Source organism: Oncorhynchus kisutch, linkage group LG10 (genome assembly GCF_002021735.2).
Source record: "Oncorhynchus kisutch isolate 150728-3 linkage group LG10, Okis_V2, whole genome shotgun sequence".
Lineage (NCBI taxonomy): Eukaryota > Metazoa > Chordata > Actinopteri > Salmoniformes > Salmonidae > Oncorhynchus > Oncorhynchus kisutch.
The window spans coordinates 46,537,792-46,555,541 of NC_034183.2; the positions used below are offsets into that span (position 1 = coordinate 46,537,792).

The 17,750-nt window shown below is 44.8% G+C and overlaps 1 protein-coding gene across 1 annotated transcript in view; it reads left to right on the top strand.

Moving 5' to 3' along the window:
• LOC109898240 (ATP-sensitive inward rectifier potassium channel 12-like) overlaps nucleotides 1-17,130 on the top strand; it is a 40,168-nt gene extending 23,038 nt beyond the window's left edge. The window contains exon 2 of the mRNA XM_020493132.2: nucleotides 14,860-17,130. Within this exon, the coding sequence (XP_020348721.1) occupies nucleotides 15,048-16,343 (1,296 nt within the window). The 5' untranslated portion in view covers nucleotides 14,860-15,047 and the 3' untranslated portion in view covers nucleotides 16,344-17,130. The remainder of the gene's footprint in view (nucleotides 1-14,859) is intronic.
• The last annotated feature ends 620 nt before the right edge of the window (nucleotides 17,131-17,750 follow it).

Below are 17,750 nucleotides of genomic sequence, written 5' to 3' on the forward strand. Positions count from 1 at the left end.
AGTGTAATGGCCCAATGTTTGTGGTAGGTTTCGTGGGTTTTGAAACACTTATGTAGATGTCATAACCAGCCATAAAATAACACAACATATGTCACAACAAGTCTAAATTACAGTCAAAAGTTGGACACACCTACTCATCCAAGATGTTTCTTTATTTTTACTATTTTCTACATTGTAGAATAATAGTGAAGACATCAAAACTATGAAATAACACATGGAATCATGTAATAACCAAAAAAGTGTTAAACAAATTAAAATATATCTTATATTTGAGTAGCCACCTTTTGCTGTCATCAAAGTAGCCACCTTTTGCCTTGATGACAGCGTTGCACACTCTTGGCATTCTCTCAACCAGCTTCATGAGGCGCCTTGATAAAAATTAATTTGTAGAATTTCTTTCCCTCTTAATGCGTTTGAGTCAATCAGTTGTGTTGTGACAAGGTAGGGGTTGTATATACAGAAGATAGCCCTATTTGGTAAAAGACCAAGTCCATATTATGGCAAGAACAGCTCAAATAAGCAAAGACAAATGACAGTCCATCATTACTTTAAGACATGAAGGTCAGTCAATACGAATTTTAAGAACTTTTAATGTTTCTTCAAGTTCAGTCGCAAAAACCATCAAGCGCTATGATGAAACTGGCACTCATGAGGACCGCTACAGGAAAGGAAGACCCAGAGTTACCTCTGCTGCAGAGGATAAGTTCATTAGAGTTACCAGCCTCAGAAATTGCAGCCCAAATAAATGCTTCACAGAGTTCAAGTAACAGTCTCCTCTGAGAGATCTGTCTATGTGAATCAGGCCTTCATGGTCGAATTGCTGCAAAGAAACCACTACTAAATGACACCAATGAGAAGAAGAGACTTGCTTGGACCAAGAAACACAAGCAATGGACATTAGACTGGTGGAAATCTGTCCTTTGGTCTGATGAGTCAAAATTTGAGATTTTTGGTTCCAATCGCCAGAGGTGGGACCAAGTCATTGTTTTACAAGTCACAAGTAAGTCTCAAGTCTTGGCACTCAAGTCCCAAGTCAAGTCCCAAGTCAAGACAGGCAAGTCTGAGTCAAGTCTCAAGTCCTAAACTTTGAGTATCTAGTTATAATGTGCTCTTCACCAAATGTAATACCATTTCATATGTTTAACAAGAGTAATAGTTAGTATATTACATTTCTGCAAATCATGAATGATTTAGAAAAATATATATTTATTACTTTCCAAATAAACGTTATATTTCCATGGAAATACATGGTTAGCCATGAGTAAGACATATGTTGTAGTGCTTATTGTAGTGCTTTCTCTTTCTCTCCAGATATACTCTAGACACCTAAAACAATCCTGCCACAAAGTTACAATAATTTATTAAAAGGTACATCAAACAACTGCTACTGAACTTGAAATAAGCCTTCAATTTTAACACTGGCTTGAATGTCTGAGATAAAATTACAGATCCCTGTCATGTCTGTTCCTGCTCCTCCCCTCCGGCGTACGACGTCACCAGAGTAATAACCACCGGTCCTGGGATTCGTCATTACGCACACCTGGCACTCATCATTACGAGCACCTGTGAATCATTATGATTCACACCTGGACTCCATTACCTTCATAATTTTCTCCCCTTTATATGTCACTCTCCCATGTTCACTCACCAGTTGTTCTTGTGTATCGGCATTCTGCCTTAAGTTAGTGTCGTGTTCTTGGTTTTGTTGTTTGATTAAACACGTTGCACCTGCTTCGGACTCACCACTCCATCATTACAGAATACCAACTCAAAATATGGAAGCAGCAGGACACCCGGACATCTCCCAAACGATCAATGAACAAGGTGAACTTCTTCGTCAACACCATGATCAGCTGGCTCAACTGGGGACGGCCATGGAAGATGTTCTCCGCAGTCTACAACATCTCAACAGTGGAGGATATTCTAGAGCTAGTCTACCCAACGAGTCAGCACACCAGCCCATTCAGCAACCCGCTCAGGTCAGCGATGCCCGTCTATCCCTCCCGGAGAAATATGACGGGACATCATCCAACTGCTGTGGCTTCCTCCTTCAGTGCTCCCTCCATTTCGCACATCAGATGGGAGCCCCCACCACCGAGAGGTCTAAGATTGCCACGGTTATTTCTCTGCTGACTGGGAGGGCATTGGAATGGGCTACGGCCGTCTGGGAAAGAGGAGAGGATCTGGAGTCTTATAAGCGGTTCATGGCTCTGTTTAAATATATTTTCAATCATCCCATGGAGGGCAGAGAGGGAGGTGAGCTTCAGCTCCAGCAGGGGAATCAGACGGCTGCTGAGTATGAGCTTACCTTCCGGGCAGTAGCAGCTTCCAGTGGATGGAATGAGCCGGTGCTTAGCACATTATTTAGAAGAAGTCTGCCTGAGGAGGTCCAGACGGAACTGGCCTGCCGAGATGACAACCTCACCCTGGACACACTCATTGCGATGTCCATCTGTCTGCATAGCCTCCTCCGGGAGTGCCTGCATCTTATCGCTTCTCTCCCTCTTCGGCGCGTGTTTGGGATCAGAGCCTGAACCCATGGAGGTAGGGGTCACATGCCTTCCCGCGGTGGAACGATGCAGACGGCCACTGTGGCCAGGGAGGGCATAAGCGCCAGCGGTGTCTGTTACTAAAGAATCCGGCATCCACTAGAGCAGAGGGACGGTCACGTGATGTTACATCACCTGGACCAGGAGTGAGTATTTCATCTACTGCTCTTCCTGTTAGACTCTTTTTAGTACCCATCACTCTGGCTGACTGTCCCTCATGCCCTTTGTCTACAGCTTTACTGGATTCCAACGCGGCTGGGAGCTTTATGGATTAGACCCGTGCCTCCTCTCTGAATATTACTACCTACCCGTTCTCCTCTCCTTTTCTGCTTCAAGGTCTCGGCTGTCGGTCTCTAGGATCCAGAACCATCACACACTTCACCCAACCACTCACCCTCACCAGAAAAACATCCCCTTCATCACAATTGCACCAGTTCACAAGATCATCCTCGGCCTACCTTGGCTTCAGCGCCTTAACCCTACCATCACATGGTCGAGGATGAGAATCATTGACTAGTCACCTGAATACCGGAAGACCTGTTTCCCTGTCCCATGTGGTTCCACATCGGTTGAGAGTCCTGTGGTTGCCCAACATTCCGGCTGAATATCAGGATCTAAGGGAGGTATTCTCCAAGACCCGCGCTACATGTCTCCCTCCTCATCGCCCCTGGGACTATGCAATTGACCTGTTTTCCGGTGTGAGAATATCTAAGGGGCTTTTATGTCATTTTGAAATAATAAATAATAATAATAATCGCTTTTTTTTAAAGTAACAATATTTTGGAGATTTCATTTTCAATTAACCTAGAGTGAGCAAGAAAAAGGCCATCCTTGAACATGGGGTGCAAACAGCCCTTCTTGCAGAATCAGTCATTTGTAAATAAAGCCAGTTATTTACAATTATTTATTTCTGGAGAAACCTAACTTGATTATTTAGCAGACATCACTTGCTTATATTCAGTCAACACATATTTTAAGAATATTTTAACTTTTTAGTTTCTCCATGCTTGTCTCAGAGCTGCGCGAAACGGTGCTGAAATATATGGCCACAACGAGAAGGTTATGTATTCTGTGCCCACCGGGGTCTCTCTCTTTGGGTACACATCCTTGGAATAGCAGAACAGCATAACGGTCCGGGAGGCCCTTGCTGTGCCTGGTGAGCAGTTGGTCAGGTTCTGTTGTCAGAAGAGGAATGGAAATGTCAGGGTGAACCGAAAACGAAGATGATGAGCAATCAGCAATTGTGGTGGTCTGGAGCAATAAAGCCGTGACACTGGGTACCTCTAAGTCCCGCGGTGTAAGCTCACAACTTTTAAAAGAGGAACCACTGTATGCTGCAAACAGCCCTTCTACTTGTCCAAGACTATGGTCCTCTCACTCTTCCTCATCAACAAGAGACATAGCTTGCTCAATCCTTGCAGAATCAGTTCTGGCAAAACATGTAAAAGTAGAAACAAAAAGGCTGGTATTGGTAATGCAGTGGGTTAAATGGAAAAAGTATTATTGTTGCAGTCAATTAGACTAAATTATGAGAAAAAGTTACATTCAACTCAATATTTACATTTGACTCTTTGTGCCATTTCCTTAGCTTCCTCCTTGACCAGCACATGGTGCTCCACTCACATCAGAGAAAAATCCAGATCCAATGCAGCTGCTTTGAGGTAGACTGGATCTGAAAAGGGGGCAGTGATTCCATATTGTGTCCTGGCCATTTTCACATTGAAGATTCCAAGAAATATTTTGTTCAGGGATGCCTGGGGACTTCTGACCAGGCAGCTCAAGAAATGGACTTGAGGCTTCTGCTGCTCCAGGTGGTGATTCAGGGACAGGACAGAGGGAACAACAGAACTGATTGTGACTATCTTCTCCCCTGTGTCATATCTGTTGCTTCTACAAACGGCTTCAGGATGTCCTCCAACTACTTCAAAGTATTTGACTCCCGTACTGTGAACAACTTGTGCCCAGTCTTTTCTGGAACATGACAGAGCTTTAGATGGTCACATTGGATAACTACCTTCACTTGTCTCAGTGTTGAGTTCCATCTTGTGTTGACAGCAGCAGAGATGCCTCTTTCCCCAAATTCAGCCTCAAACACCTCTTTGAATGTTGTGCTTGTATGCAGCAGTGAGCTGATTTTTGATAACTTTGAAAGAGGAGTCATCACTTTTGTTTCTTTCAAGCCATCTCCCACCACCAGCTGGAGAGTGTGGGCAAAACACCGCAAGTGCCGAACCTTAACACACACACTGTCTGTGTGTGGTTACATAAGGCTAACATATGTCAATGGTTCTAGGAACAGCAGTAACACCAGGCAGGATTTAGGCTACCAACTGCCTAGCCAGTTGTAGCTCAATCTTGGGTGCAATGATCACGTTCCCGCACTGACTGACTGTGTGTAGGTGCATTGATTTAATGTTGTGTTAGCCTACATGCTACACTAGCAAAGTTATATATTGCTGTTGGCCATATTAGTCACGACTTACCGTTCTTTGTGCAGCTTCAAATGTGAACAAAGTTGGAAGTTGTTGCGCCTCAGTCTGTCATTTTCTTCCTGTATGTTTTGCAAGTTGCAATCAGTTTTTTTGTTGACAACAACGTAGTCTTTATATCGGAAAATAATAATTTGGGGTATCATCTTTCCAAGGGCTCCATCTGAATTCACCCGCCGGCGTTCCACTGCACTGCCACGCACAACTTTTTTCTCTGCTTGCACAATTTAACTGGCTGCTGTCCGATTCAAACTGTAATCCGTTAAAGAGTTGATGCGCTGCACACTATTTTGAATAGCATAATTTTTTATATTTGGGCTTGGGGAGGGTACCAAGGCAGTTCGAGTCAAAAGGCTCAAATCCAAGTTAAGTTAAGTTAGGAGTCATTGGTGTTAAAGTAAAAGTCGAGTTGCAAGTCTTTCTTGATATTGTCAAGTCAAGTCTAAAATCATCATATTTGTGACTTGAGTCCACACCTCTGTCAACCGCTGTGTCTTTGTGAGACTCAGAGTAGGTGAACGGATGATCTCTGCATGTATGGTTCCCACGGTGAAGCATGGAGGTGGTGGTGTGATGGTGCTAACAATGTCAGCAATTTATTTAGAATTCAAGGCACACTTAACTAGCATGGCTACCACAACATTCTTCAGCGATACACCATCCCATCTGGTTTGCACTTAGTGGGACTATAATTTGTTTTTCAGTAGGACAACAACCCAACACACGTCCAGGCTGTGTAAGGGCTATTTGACCAAGAATTAGAGTGATGGAGTGCTGCATCAGATGACCTGGCCTCTACAATCCCCCGACCTCGGACCGCAGAGTGAAGGAAAAGCAGTGCTCAGCATATGTGGGAACTTCTTCAAGACTTTTTGAAAAGCATTCCAGGTGAAGCTGGCAGAGAGAATGCCAAGAGTGTGCAAAGCTGTCATCAAGGCAAAGGGTGGCTATTTGAAGATATGACTCCATATCTGTTATTTCATAGTTTTGATGTCTTCACTATTATTCCACAAAGTAGAAAATAGTAAAAATAAGAAAAACCTTGAATGAGTAGGTGTTCTAAAACCTTTGACTGGTTGGGTTCATACTCTATAGCGAACGTTGAGGAACACACACACACACACACACACACACACACACACACACACACACACACACACACACACACCTGTGGTGTCCCGTCTGCATGCTGACAGCTCTGAGAGTTTGATTTCAGTACAGATCAAAGCTGGGAATTATGATATCCTCTCATTTCAACTCAGTACATTCAAAAAATTCAATAAACATTTCATAAATATTCTGTGAAAATAATATTAAATTCTCTAAATCATGAGATTCACTTGACTCTATAACTTTGCTGTGAATATTCAGATCGCAGATGACATAAACCAAACCAACAGGTAGCCTAAATGTCTGTAACTACATGTCAGTCAAGCCAAAGTACAGCAACAAGATCATCTTGGAATGGCCTTCATTCATTGGACTTTAACACCCCCTTGAAATATAACAGTCATAAATACCAAGGAGACACTCATGGAAGGACTCTAATTTCGGTGTCTATCTGTCTTTCTGTCTCTCTGTCTATATTTGTTTCTTTTTTTGACGTACCGTATGTGTTGTTTTGAGAGTTCGGACTTCAGAGTGTGTTTGTTAGCCAGTCACATAAGTGGGTCACATAAGTCAAGGGTGGGGGGGGGGGGGTCAAATATACAGGTCTGATTACAATTGGCTATGTGCTGAATCATCTCACTGTACATGTTTCTCTCTCTACAGTGCTCTCTGACTCACTTAGCCAGTGTGCCAAATAGCACTTATTTTGACCAGGGCCCATAGGGCGCTCTGAAAGTTTGTGTGTGCTCCTCTGTTCAGCTCTCATTTATTTTATTCCTCTCCCACTAACTCTGTGATAATTTAATTGCGATTGGACCCAGCAGGCTTTTAATAATGACTTGAAATGTAAAGTGTGTAATTAATACATGGTCTGTGTACTGTACATTATAGACAATATTCAGCCCCACTTCATCAGAAAACCCTTAAAGACAAGAGTGGCATTAAGTACAAGACCTGTTCTAAACTAGTCTAGCCTAGTGGCCAGACAGAGACTAATATATATTCCAATGTCCAGCCATAGACTAATATACAGTATATTCCAGTGGCCAGCCATAGACCAGCTCCTGTCCTGTCCCTCTACTGTGCAACATCTAACACCGCTGTGTGTCTATTCGTGGCATTAAAACACTCATATGATCTGCGAGTCATCTGGCAAGAGTGCAGCCTCTGCATATAGCTACGTGTGACTCTGCCATCTCATACGGCTGATCAGGTTCAGATGGCAATTAACTCATGGTTTCACTGTCGAAGAAGAGGCAAGTAAATGTTGGGTAACATTACGTGTTGCACAGGAACAGTGTAATGGACTTAAATGCTCACTCTGTAAAATGTGCGTAATGCATTACATTTAAGGGTGGGCCTTTGAAAAATACTTATTTTTGTCAGAGGCCCACCCTTGAGTTCTATTTTAAAACTGTAGAGAGCAACAATATCATTCTTTAAGCATGATTTCAAGCTATAATACATAACTTGTTTACCAAGTCTCCTATGACAACAAAAACATAATTTGTTTCTTATGATTCTAAGACATTAAAAGGGATCATAACAGAAATCAACATTTTGTAATAATGGAGCTGTGAGTCGGGAAGTAGGTGCAGGTGAAACGTTTAATAAAACAACAAAACCAGGAACGAGACAATTCCATGTGGCTACACGCCGGAACACAAGAATAATACCATCTGGTGAGTGAACATAAGAGAGTGACATATACTGTATATACAGGAAGTACCGGTACTGAGTCAATGTATGGGGGTGCAGGTTAGTCGAGGTAATATGTACATGTAGGTAGAAGTAAATTGACTATGCATAGATAATATAAAATAAACAGCGAGTAGCAGCAGCTTAAAAAACATGGGGGGGGGGGGATCAATGCAAATAGTCTGGGTAGCCATTTGATTAGCTGTTCAGGAGTCTTATGGCTTAGGGGTAGAAGCTGTTAAGAAGCTTCTTGGACCTAGACATGGCACTCCGGTACCGCTTGCCATGCGGTAGCAGAGAGAACAGTCTATGACTAGGGTGGCCAGAGTCTTTTTTTTATTTTTAGGGCCTTCCTCTGACACCGCCTGGTATAGAGGTCCTGGATGGCAGAAAGCTTGGCCCCAGTGACCGAGCAGTTCCCATACCAGGCGGTGATGCAACCAGTCAGTTGGTGCAGCTGAATAACTTGAGGGGGAATAGGCATTGTCGTGCCCTCTTCACGACTGTCTTGGTGTTTTTGTAGGTGTTGTGGACACCAAGGAACTTGAAGCTCTCAACCTGCTCCACTACAGCCTCGTCAATGAGAATGGGGGCGTGCTCGGCCCTCCTTTTCCGGTAGTCCATGATCATCACCTTTGTCTTGATCACATTGAGGGAGCGGTTGTTGTCCTGGCACCACACTTATGGATCTCTGACCTCCTCCCTATAGGCTGTCTCATCGTTATCGGTGATCAGGCCTACCACTGTTGTGTCGTTGAAAAACTTAATGATGGTGTTGGAGTCGTGCTTGGCCACTCAGTTACAGGAGGGGACTAAGCACGCACCCCTGAGGGGCCCCCGTGTTGAGGGACAGCATGACAGATGTGTTGTTGCCTACATTTACCTACCGTTACCACTTGGGGTGGCCTGTCAGGAAGTCCAGGATCCAGTTGCAGAGGGAGGTGTTTAGTCCCAGGGTCCTTGGTGGTGAGCTTTGAGGGCATTATGGTGTTGAACGCTGAGTCAGGTTTGTCAGGTTTGTAGGCCTCCTTGCTTGCACATGCAAGTGTTCTATGGGATTGAGGTCAAGGCTTTGTGATGGCCACTCCAATAACTTGACTTTGTTGTCCTTAATTAAGCCATTTTGCCACAACTTTGGAAGTATGCTTGGGGTCATTGTCCATTTGGAAGACCCATTTGCAACCAAGCTTTAACTTCCTGACTGATGTCTTGAGATGTTGCTTCAATATATCCACATACTTTTCCTTCCTCTTGCTGCCATCTATTTTGTGAATCACTCCTGCAGCATGATGGTTCATCAGAGGTTATAGTGGGATTTCTTATAAGCGTCCGGGTTAGAGTCCCACTCCTTGAAAGCGGCAGCTCTACCCATTAGTTCAGTGCAGATGTTGCCTGTAATCCATGGCTTCTGTTGTTTGGGGTATGTACGCACGCTCACTGTGAGGACAACGTCATCGATGCACTTATTGATGAAGCCGGTGACTGATTTGGTATACTACTCAATGCCATCGGACGAGTCCCGGAACATATTCCAGTCTGTGATAGCAAAAAACTCCTGTAGCTTAGCATCTGCGTCATCTGACCACTACCGTTTTAAGCGAGTCACTGGTACTGGTACTTCCTGCAGGAATCAGGAGGATAGAATAGTCAGATTTGCCAAATGGAGGGTGAGGGAGAGCTTGTGTGTGGAGTAAAGGTGGTCTAGATTGTTTTCCCCTCTTGTTGCACATGTAACATGCTGGTAGAAATGAGGTAAAATCGATTTAAGTTTCCTTGCATTGAGTGCTGTCTTAGTGCCAGCACCGGTTTGTGGGGGTAAATAGACAGCTACGAAAAATATAAATTAAAATTACTTTGGTAAATAGTGTGGTCTACAGCTTATCATGAGATACTCTACCTTAGGTGAGCAACACCTAGAGAATTCCTTAATATTTGATTTCGCGCACCAGCTGTTATTGACAAATAGATATCGACCGCCACTCCATATATTACCGGAGGCAGCTGTTCTATCTTGCCGATGCACGGAAAAACCAGCCAGCTGTATATTATCCATGTCGTTCAGCCACGACTTGGTGAAACATAAGATTTTACAGTTTTAATATCCCGTTGGTAGGATAGTCCTGAACGGGGTGCTCATCCAGTTTATTCCCCAATTGGACAGGTGAGTTACCCACTCACCGACAAATTCTCACAAGGCACCCCAACCTGCTTCCCCTGCATCGGCGTCTTCTCTTTATGCGAATGATGGGATTTGGGCCTGGTCGGGTATCGCTTATTTTTTTTGATTTTTTTTTTTTGAATTTTACCCCTTTTTCTCCACAATTTCGTGGTATCCAATTTTTTTTTTTTATAGTAGCTACTATCTTGTCTCATCGCTACAAGTCCCGTACGGGCTCGGGAGAGACGAAGGTTGAAAGTCATGCGTCATAACCCAACCAACCACTGCTTCTTAACACAGCGCGCATCCAACCCGGAAGCCAGCCGCACCAATGTGTCGGAGGAAACACCGTGCACCTGGCAACCTTGGTTAGCGCACACTGCGCCCGGCCCGCCACAGAAATGGCTGGTGCGCGATGAGACAAAGATATCCCTACCGGCCAAGCCCTCCCTAACCCGACGACGCTAGGCCAATATGTGTCGCCCCACGGACCTCCCGGTCGCGGTCGGTTATGACAGAGCCTGGGCGCGAACCCAGGGTCTCTGGTGGCACAGCTGGCGCTGCAGTACAGCGCCCTTAACCACTGCGCCACCCGGGAGGCCCTGGTTGGGTATCTCAAGTGAATCTTTCGCACTCATTTAAAATCAGTTTGAGGTGAGTAATGCTGTTCTGATATCCAGAATCTCTTTTCGGTCATAAGAGACGGTGACAAAAACAAAGCTAAGGCCAGCTTCCTCAGGCAGAAGTTTGCATCCTGCAGCTCCAACTCCAAAAAGTTCTGGGACACCGTGAAGTCCATGGAGAACAAGAGCACCTCCTCCCAGCTGCCCACTGCACTGAGGCTAGGTAACACGGTCACCACTGATAAATCCATGATTATCGAAAACTTCAATAAGCATTTCTCAACGGCTGGCCATGCCTTCCGCCTGGCTACTTCAACCTCGGCCAACAGCTCCGCCCCCCCCACAGCTCCTCGCCCAAGCCTCTCCAGGTTCTCCTTTAACCAAATCCAGATAGCAGATGTTCTGAAAGAGCTGCAAAACCTGGACCCGTACAAATCAGCTGGGCTTGACAATCTGGACCCTCTATTTCTGAAACTATCTGCCACCATTGTCGCAACCCCTATTACCAGCCTGTTCAACCTCTCTTTCATATCGTCTGAGATCCCCAAGGATTGGAAAGCTGCCGCAGTCATCCCCCTCTTCAAAGGGGGAGACACCCTGGACCCAAACTGTTACAGACCTATATCCATCCTGCCCTGCCTATCTAAGGTCTTCGAAAGCCAAGTCAACAAACAGGTCACTGACCATCTCGAATCCCACCACACCTGTGCTATCTAACCTCCAAACAAGCTTCAATGCCATACAACACTCCTTCCGTGGCCTCCAACTGCTCTTAAACGCTAGTAAAACCAAATGCATGCTTTTCAACCGGTCGCTGCCTGCACCCGCATGCCCGACTAGCATCACCACCCTGGATGGTTCCGACCTAGAATATGTGGACGTCTATAAGTACCTAGGTGTCTGGCTAGACTGCAAACTCTCCTTCCAGACTCATATCAAACATCTCCAATCGAAAATCAAATCAAGAGTCGGCTTTCTATTCCGCAACAAAGCCTCCTTCACTCACGCCGCCAAGCTTACCCTAGTAAAACGGACTATCCTACCGATCCTCGACTTCGGCGATGTCATCTACAAAATGGCTTCCAACACTCTACTCAGCAAACTGGATGCAGTCTATCACAGTGCCATCCGTTTCGTCACTAAAGCACCTTATACCACCCACCACTGCGACTTGTATGCTCTAGTCGGCTGGCCCTCGCTACATATTCGTCGCCAGACCCACTGGCTCCAGGTCATCTACAATGCTATATGCTACATGCTATATGCTATATGCTATAGGTAAAGCTCCGCCTTATCTCAGCTCACTGGTCACGATGGCAACACCCATCCGTAGCACGCGCTCCAGCAGGTGTATCTCACTGATCATCCCTAAAGCCAACACCTCATTTGGCCGCCTTTCGTTCCAGTACTCTGCTGCCTGTGACTGGAACGAATTGCAAAAATCGCTGAAGTTGGAGACTTTTATCTCCCTCACCAACTTCAAACATCAGCTATCTGAGCGGCTAACCGATCGCTGCAGCTGTACATAGTCTATTGGTAAATAGCCCACCCTTTCTCACTTACCTCATCCCCATACTGTTTTTATTTATTTCCTTTTCTGCTCTTTTGCACACCAATATCTCTACCTGTATATGACCATCTGATCATTCATCACTCCAGTGTTAATCTGCAAAAATTTTATTATTTGTCTACCTCCTCATGCCTTTTGCACACATTGTATATAGACTCCCCCTTTGGTTTCTACTGTGTTATTGACTTGTTAATTGTTTACTCCATGTGTAACTCTTTGTTGTCTGCTCACACTGCTATGCTTTATCTTGGCCAGGTCGCAGTTGCAAATGATAACTTGTTCTCAACTAGCCTACCTGGTTAAATAAAGGTGAAATAAAAAAATATATAAAAAAAATGTACAAAATTATGTACAAACAACGTGAAAAAACACAGAAAATAGCACAATTGGTTAGGAGCCCATAAATCTCCTTTCTATTCATGCATACTGGCATCATAGTACATTGTACCTGTTGGCTGTAGCCCTTCCCTGCAGTCAAATGACCTAGTGGCCTCATGGGTCTAATGTTATTCATATTTTTCCTAATTAATACACTTTTACGTTTTTTTTGTGTTGCAGAAACTCCAGTGTTTCTATGTTAAACAGTTTTGTTATATTTCAGTCTTCTGTGATGCATATAAAATGTAATATTAGGATGCAAACATTTCAACTCTATATCTGACATGGTGTCTTCTTTTTTAAATTGCCCATAAGCATGTGTGTGAGGTGTATACTTTTGTGTCAAAGTAAATTTGTTTAAGACTACCAAGAAACACTCTGTGTGACCCTCATTTCGCCCACTACAGTAAAATTAATAAAATTATACTGAAATGTCTATCGGCACGTAGGTACAGAACAAGAGGAGAGCAATAACCACGGTGACAGCAGCAGAGGGTTTTTCTTTGGTTATCGGGGAGATGGCGGAGTCATTTGTTGGCAGACGTTTGACGAAACAGACAAGCTCTATTTAGACCAGTATACATTTCTCCCTCTCCCTCCCTTCTACAGTCCTAAGGTTCCCCCTGTTTTCTGCCTCCTTCTCTTCCCTTTCTTCTTCCTTGTGTCCTTCCATAGTGCCTCCCTGTCTTCCCTGACCTCTATCCCCTTTTAATCCTTTCTGCTCACCTCTTCACTCCCTCTCTCTGGTTTCTCTATGTTCCATTACAGTACTTCACTCTCACCATCACTCGCCCTCTCTAGCTTATCTTCCTCAGTCTGTCTCGCTGTTGGTTGGTTTCTCTGTCCATGGGCTGTGTTCCAAATGGCATCCTATTTTCTGTAGAGGGCTCTGGTCAAAAGTACTGCACTATATAGGGACTGTGATGCCATTTGGACACAACCATGCTCACGGGAAGGAGGCAACTCAATAATCGATTTATAGCCATATTCTAGGAGAGGAGGAGATGGAAGAGGGAGGGAAGGAAAGACTGCCCCCGGATGATTTTACGTTACCTGTGTACTGAGACAACACCAATTAGGAAATTACCACCTCACAAACCAGCCCCCAAAGTTACCACATCTTAGGTATAGCTACAGAACACCAGGCACCCAATCTCAGCAGCCCTCAGTCTTGGTGCGGTGACCTGTTTCCATGGTGACTCCTTTAACCACTCTCTTACATTGAGCCATCCCACAATACCTCAGCAAATCAGGTTCCCTTTCAGTGACTCGTGTTTACTGGTTGGTCGATAATAGAGAGAGAGAGACTTGAGAGAGGGAGAGCGAAAGAGAGTAGGAGAGGATATGACAGAAAGAGAAAGAGAGAGAGTCAGAGAGAGAGACTACGAGAAAGAGCGAGAGAGAGAGAGAGAGAGGTGCCTGTTAGTAAAGGAGGTCAGTCAATAATGATGTGGTCCATATGCCATAACTTACTTCTTGTGTCGCTACACATTTCACTGCAATATGGTATCAGTTCTGTTTCCGTATTCAGCACCTGATGAACACCTAAGAAACCCCCTCAAAACATTGTTTCACTGAAATTATCTGCTTAGCTGCGTTGACATGAACTGTGCTGGAGTAGCAATGAAATGAAATGGTCTGTACAGTACTTGTGTTGAAAATAAACGCAGTCAGAACGCAGTGAGCTCTCAGAGTCTGAGCTGTGGAAAAGGGGGCTCAATGTGACTGGCAGCTATTATTAGAGAGACATATCACACTGCTCAGCCACTAGGCTACAGAACAGCCAGAGCCAGACCAGGGGGTGCTGATGACGGGTGATGGTGGTGGTGGGAGGTTACTATAAAGGGAATAGGGTTTAATTTGGGACACAGAACTAGTCTACTGGGGAGTTTAAAAACTACTATTATAATCCTCAAGACCAGGACCCCAGCTGAATGGATGCTTACCATTTGCACAAGAAAGAGTGTGAACTTGGTTTAATTAGCAACATCTGCTGCTACTAAGGTGCACCAAGCCCAAAGTGATAGAGTACTACGCACCACACCATTGTAGTGATAAAACACTTGAAATGCCGCTGAGTAGATGAGTCTTTGAGGCAGAATGGGAGGGGTGTTGTTTAACATGGCCTGCGTGTAATAGCTTCATTTTTATTGAAGGGTTGCATATAGAACACACATCAATGTTTTAGATATTTCAATTGTTTCATTTTTTATCATACAAACAGTAGATAATATCAGGATCCTGTGTGTAGTAGACTAACCTCTGGCTTCTCTCGTCTCCTCAGGTCAGGAAGGGTGTGTCTAGGACCCATTTGGCCCACTTGGACAGAGATCTTTTTTGGCAGAAGGGGGGAGCTGCCTGTAGCCATTTCCTGTGATCCCTATTGCTATTTCCCGCATCTTGACTACCACTCTGTCTGTTGAGTTGGAGCAGCGACTCTCTGGTGCCCCACTAGTTGAGTCTGGCTCGGTTATGAGTGTGGTTGGGGCGCACAGCTACTGCATCGTGTCCTCGGAGGAAGACGTCCTGCGTCTCGGTGCCATGCCTGCTGTCACAGTGGGCAACGGCTTCGGCAAGATCCACACGATGCGCCGCAAGTGCCGCAGTCGCTTCGTGAACAAGAACGGCCAGTGCAATGTGCGCTTCTCGCACATGGACGAGAAGTCGCAGCGCTACATGTCAGACATCTTCACCACATGTGTGGACATCCGCTGGCGCTGGATGTTCCTGATGTTCACACTGGTGTTTGTGGTGTCCTGGCTGGCATTCGGCCTGGCCTTCTGGGTCATCGCTTTGCTTCACGGGGATATGGACAACCCGGGTGGTGGAGACGATAACTTCAGCCCCTGCGTCCTGCAGGTCAACAGCTTCGTGGCCGCCTTCCTGTTCTCTGTGGAGACCCAGACCACCATTGGTTATGGCTTCCGCTGCGTGACGGAGGAGTGCCCCTCGGCTGTCTTCATGGTGGTCTTCCAGTCCATCTTCGGCTGCATCATCGACTCCTTCATGATCGGCGCCATCTTAGCCAAGATGGCGCGGCCTAAGAAGCGTGCAGAGACGCTGCTTTTCAGCAACAATGCAGTGATCGCCATGCGTGACGGGAAGCTGTGCCTTATGTGGAGGGTGGGCAACTTGAGGAAGAGCCACATGGTGGAGGCCCATGTCCGGGCCCAGCTCATCAAACCTCGCATCACCGAGGAGGGTGAGTACATCCCCCTGGACCAGATCGACATCAACGTAGGGTATGACATGGGCATCGACCGCATCTTCCTGGTCTCCCCGCTCACCATTGTGCACGAGATTGATGAGGAAAGCCCCCTGTTTGGCATCAGCAAGCAGGACCTAGAGTTGTCTGACTTTGAGATAGTGGTGATACTTGAAGGGATGGTGGAAGCCACAGCCATGACAGCGCAAGCTCGCAGCTCCTACCTGTCCTCAGAGATCCTGTGGGGTCACCGCTTTGAGCCTGTCGTCTTTGAGGAGAAGAGCCAGTACAAAGTGGATTACGCTCACTTCCACAAAACCTTTGAGGTGCCGTCCACCCCCCAGTGCAGTGCCAAGGATATGGCGGAGATAGAGGACGAGGACAAGGATCCTACGCCCACCGACAACTCTTTCTGCTATGAGAATGAGCTGGCTTTTATCAGCCGGGACGAGGAAGAGGATGAGGAGGGGAAGCAGGATATGGACAAGGTGCCAGAGCTAGAGAGACTGGAGGCCACCGTCGGCCTAGACCAGAGGTCATATCATAGAGAGTCAGAGATATGACCTTAGACCTTTGACAATATTTTTCTTGTTACTCAGTTCTAGCAGGTTGTTTTCCATGTGAATACATGCAGAGTAATGCAAGTGCCATATAAAAACCATGACTTGTTAGCATCCCGCTACAGCCATAAGGAAAGAGGAAATCACTCTAGTCAGACTAGAAACAGCCAGGAGTTGAGACAGCAGTGCTGCTTCCTCATAGCATGGAATAACAGGAACGTTCATAAAAAGACCCCTCTCTCTTTAGGAAAATTTTGGTCATGAGATAGTTTGAGGTAGGAGCTTTATATAATGCAATATTCATTGTCTATTAGGAAATAATATCTTAGCTATAAAAAAAATAGAGAGATTTCGTAGTAAAGTGTGTGAAGTATTTCCAACAGATCAAGAGGGTATTTTGGGGGATTCTTATAACTACCCCTGTATTGTAGTTTACAGAGTCAGTCAAAGAGGGAGAGTGTGTTGGAAATAGAAACACTGGATACCTACTGATGTTTAGCTAAACATTTTCTATATGCACACCTGTAGTTGTAAAGGTGCTTTCCATAAATACTGCCTGTAGCTAATTAGCTATTTGAAAAATATATGAAACATAACCTTCACATTGGAAAAATAGTGATTAAATGCATAAATGTGCATTGTGTATTTTGCATTTCTATGCAATTTGAATCACTTAGAAAGTAAACCATTTATATTATGAAAGTAGCTTTTGTTATATTACTGGGAACCTACACTACCGTTCAAAAGTTCGGGGTCACTTGTTTTTGAAAGAAAAGCATATTTCTTGTTCTTTAAAATAACAATAATTGATCAGAAATACGGTGTAGTCATTGTTAATGTTGTAAATGACTATTGTAGCTGTAAACGGCAGATTTTTATGGAATATCTACATAGGCACACAGAGGCCCATTACCAGCAACCATCACTCCTGTGTTCCAATGGCACATTGTGTTACCTAATCCAAGTTTATCATTTTAAAAGGCTAATTGATCATTAGAAAAACCTTTTGCTATTATGTTAGCACAGCTGAAAACGGTTGTTCTGATTAAAGAAGCAATACAACTGGCCTTCTTTAGACTCGTTGAATATCTGGAGCATCAGCATTTGTGGGTTCGATTACAGGCTCAAAATGGCCAGAAACAAAGTATTTTCTTCTGAAACTCATCAGTCTATTCTTGTTCTGAGAAATGAAGGTTATTCCATGCAAGAAATTGCCAAGAAACTGAAGATCTCGTACAACGCTATGTACTACTCCATTCACAGAACAGCGCAAACTGGCCCTAACCAGAATAGAAAAAGGAGTGGGAGGCCCCGGTGCACAACTGAGCAAGAGGACAAGTACATTAGAGTGTCTAGTTTGAAAAACAGACGCCTCACAAGTCCTCAAATGGCAGCTTCATTAAATAGTAC